General features: G+C 47.0%; 1 protein-coding gene across 2 annotated transcripts in view; it reads right to left on the bottom strand.

The window, feature by feature from the left end:
- The window catches only part of LIPG (lipase, endothelial), a 29,191-nt gene that overhangs the window by 15,965 nt on the left and 9,351 nt on the right, over positions 1 to 3,875 (bottom strand). The window contains exon 5 of one of the 2 annotated variants that reach the window (XM_011969012.1): positions 677 to 898. The exons of the other annotated variant lie outside the window; for it this stretch is intronic. Within the exon in view, the coding sequence (XP_011824402.1) occupies positions 677 to 898 (222 nt within the window). The remainder of the gene's footprint in view (positions 1 to 676; positions 899 to 3,875) is intronic. 2 annotated transcript variants of the gene reach the window in all.

Raw genomic sequence — 3,875 nt, 5'->3', positions numbered from 1 at the left:
ATTTATACTGGCTACATCTGAAGAGTGGAAGTAGGGGTGGGAGTGGGAGTGCACTTTTGCTTTATGCAAGTCTATAATGCTTGATTTCTTTTTCAACAAACGTGTGTATTCTTTTTTATCATAAAAAGAAATTAATCAGCCAGGCACGGTGGCTCATGCTGTAATCTCAACACTTAGGGAGGCTGAGGCAGGTGGATCACATGAGGTCAAGAGTTTAAAACCAGCCTGGCCAACGTGGTGAAAACTCATCTCTACTAAAAATACAAAATTAGCCAGGTGTGGTGGTGTGCGCCTATAGTCCCAGCTACTTGGGAGGCTGAGGCAGGAGAATCGCTTGAACCAGGGAGGTGGAGGTTGCAGTGAGCCGAGGACTGTACCATTGCACTCTAGCCTGGGCAACAAGAGCAAAACTCCCTCTCAAAAACAAGAAAGAAAAAAAAAGAAAAGAAATTAATCAATAATAACTGTGACCTTAAAGCATGGGAAAGTAGAGCAGGAATCACTGGGTCGGTTAGTCTTGGAGGACAACGAGAAACATTAAACACAGTGTTGGAGGCCTCTGTGGCAGGAGATGAGAATAGTGAACACGTAGTGCCTGCAGCGCTAAAGGCTCGGCTGATTTAGAAGGAGATGGGATAAACTGAGTCAAACACAAAGCAGAAAACAGGGAACTCACTTCCATATGCCATTGATCCCAAGACATCGTTGAGTCCACAGCCTGGCTGGAAGTCACCCCCATTGGGGTAGATGTCAATGTGGCCCACAGGCATCTGAATACCAATGCTCAAGCCGAAGGAACGCGTGTAGGTGTGGAGGACATCCACAAAATCTGCATCATCAGGAGAGAGCCTCTTGTGGATGTCAGCCCCTTCAAACATGGGCCCGGCAGGATCCAAACCTGCAGCAGAACAAGGCCCCAAAACAGCTCTGTCAGGTACACAAAGTCAGTGAGTCCTGATTACAAGTTAAGCCTGGGTGTGCAGAATGAAGAAGATGCCTTCTGAATCTAGCTGGGAGAATCAAGATGTGGAAAGCACGGAAGAAAGTAAGAAACCCATTTCCATATGCAAGTGGCCCCAAGACATCATTGCAGAAATTAAATCCTATTGTTATGGAATTTATACTTTCTTCTGAAGCCTTCATGTATCCCGACACCTCAACCAAACCCCATAAACTAGCTATAAGGTTCACGCTGCCACACAGCTCCAAGGAACTGCTCCTGTTAAAACTGAAGCAGTTCTAGAAAGAACTCAGACTGCCTAAAACTAAGCCATTTGTCCCATTCATTCTGCCACTGAGCACCTTTCACGTCCTTAATTTTAGCAGAATTTTTACAGAATAACTAAGCTGCCTACATCCTTCTGGAAAGAGAATCCAGTCTCCCTAAACTGAGCTATTTGTATCTGAACTTATTCTTCCCCTTCCTTTAGTTACGAGTCAGGCCCAGGGGTGGAATGGTGAGAGAGAAGAGGACACCCAACACACTGAGAATCCATACATCAGGCCTCCAGAATTCCTCTATTTTGCAGCCACAATGAGAAAATCTTTCTGCCTCCAAACGTTTTGTGTTGAGCAGGCAAGCGGCACTGTTGAGAGCACTGGTTCATATTTGAAACTGGGAGCTTGTCAAATTTAAATTCTACCATACAGCGACAAAAAATTCTGGAAGGTCACACAAGCAACTAGTTACCCGTATGCATGTGCTTTGGGGAGAGGGTGGGTAAGGGAAATGGACAGATAGCAGAGCAGTAAGAGAGACTTTTCACCATCTTTTGATTTGAAAACTGCATTAATGTAAAACCGTTCCAAAAAAGAACTTGCAAAGTATAAAATGCAGATTCACAAGTCCCTGAACTCCTAGAGATTCTAGTGGGTAGTTACGAATTATGGCTCCTAGAAATAGATATTCATTCCCCAGATGATCCTAAAAGTAGGTATGCTGTGGGCAAAATATTTAAAAACTTCCCTGTGTTTCACTATCATTTATAAAATAGAACCTGAATTTATACCTTAATGCATACAGTCCATGTGAGATCTTAAGAGACTGAGTTCCCATCAGTATTAGCTACTATTACCAAGCCCAAGTGATTATGGGAACCACATTTAACCCAACCAGAACGCATCTTTGCCCCACAGACACATAGGAAGGACCTGGAGAAAGTTAAGAGATGAAATGTGCCAGAAAGGAAGGGCCGCTGGAACAGTGGTTCACCACTACAAGTGGCTTTGCCCCCCAGGGGACATCTGGCAATGCCTGGAGACCTTTTTGTTGCCCCCATTCTGATGGAGAGAGTTGCTAGCATCTAGCAGGGCCAGGCCAGGAATACAGATAAACATTCTACAGTACAGAAGTCAATCCACCCCCAACACACACACACACACACACCCCCCACACCAAAACCTTACCTGGCCCCACATGTCAATATTGCCTAGGCTGAGAAACCCTGACCTCAAAACACCAAGGCTGGGAGGGCATGCGACCAATGAGAGTCCTGAAAGGACGACATGGGTAACAACCATGTTCACCAGACCCCAGCACATTAGAACCAGGGAGCCTATCAGGAGACTTGAGATGGCAGCTTCAGGATAAACAAGAGGCAGAGCTACTGTCTAGAGTGGACGGTCAACTTGCAGAACTCATTACTCATATGAGAACTGGTAGAGGCTGAAACATTAAATAGTTTCCACAAATTTAAATAACTTTTTTTTTTTTTTTTTCTTTTTTTTGAGACGGAATCTTGCTCTGTCACCCAGGCTAGAGTGCAGGGGCGCGATCTTGGCTTACTGCAGCCTCCACCTCCTGGGTTCAAGCAATTCTCCTTCCTCAGCCTCCTGAGTAGCTGGGATTACAGGTGTGAGCCACCACGTCCGGCCAAGTTTAGATAACTCTATGTGTGACCAAGACAGAAAAGGAGCCCAGGCTGCTTGAAGGTTCATCCCTAGCCCAGGACCCAAAAGAAAGATGGCACAAAAGCAGCGTCCTCCCACAATAACCAATGACCACCCATTTCAGAGGCCGCAAGGACCACAGTACTGACACAGCAGCCTCTCCCTGTGTCCCCTGGAGGAAAGAGAAAGAGAGAGCAACATTCTGCTTTGCAATCAATACAAGAGAGAGGCTCTTTACTCGGTGTGAACAAAGGTCCCCACCAGACGGTCAGTGCCATGGAAACCAGGCTGTACTGGAGGAATGCGGGCAGCTGACAGGGTTTCACAGGCTGGCTGGCAGCAAGGCTGGGCCTTCACCTCCCCAGCCAGAGCCTGCCTGCCCTGCTCTGACGGTCCCTGACACATATCTATGGCCCACAGATTCAGGGGCACAGTGGCACATTTAACTTTTTTAACTAGGAATGAATGACCAGGAGAACTGCCTCCTTAAATAAAGGGGAGATAGAGAGCTCCCGCTTCTTCCATTCAGTCATAGATTCCTCAAAGTCGCTTTGTCCAGCAAATGGAGCACACACACATGCATGCATGCAAAACTTCCAGGGCTGTGCATTCTGGCCTGGCAGGGCAGGGCCTGCTGTAGTTCAACAGCTACTTTTTTTTTTTAAGACAGGGTCTCCCTCTGTTGCCCAGGCTGGAGTGCAGAGGCGCAAACTCAGTTCACTGCAACTTCCACCTCCTGGGCTCAGGTGATCCTCCCACCTCAGCCTCCCAAGTAGCTAGGATTATAGGCATGCACCACCATGCCTGGCCACTTTATCTCTGTCTGCAGAAGAAAGGCAGCATGGCACAGCAGTGAGGTGCATGGGATCCAGAATCTGACAGCATGGGTTGGAGTCCCAGTTCTGCTACTTATAGGGCCCAGGATATTGGGCCCTTTACTCACTAAGTCCTAGTTTCCCCCTCTGTAGAATGTTCAGAGTTGCTAT

Source organism: Mandrillus leucophaeus, unplaced genomic scaffold, assembly GCF_000951045.1.
Source record: "Mandrillus leucophaeus isolate KB7577 unplaced genomic scaffold, Mleu.le_1.0 Scaffold87, whole genome shotgun sequence".
In the NCBI taxonomy this organism is placed as follows: Eukaryota; Metazoa; Chordata; class Mammalia; order Primates; family Cercopithecidae; genus Mandrillus; species Mandrillus leucophaeus.
This window is presented reverse-complemented; position numbering and strand designations above follow the sequence as displayed.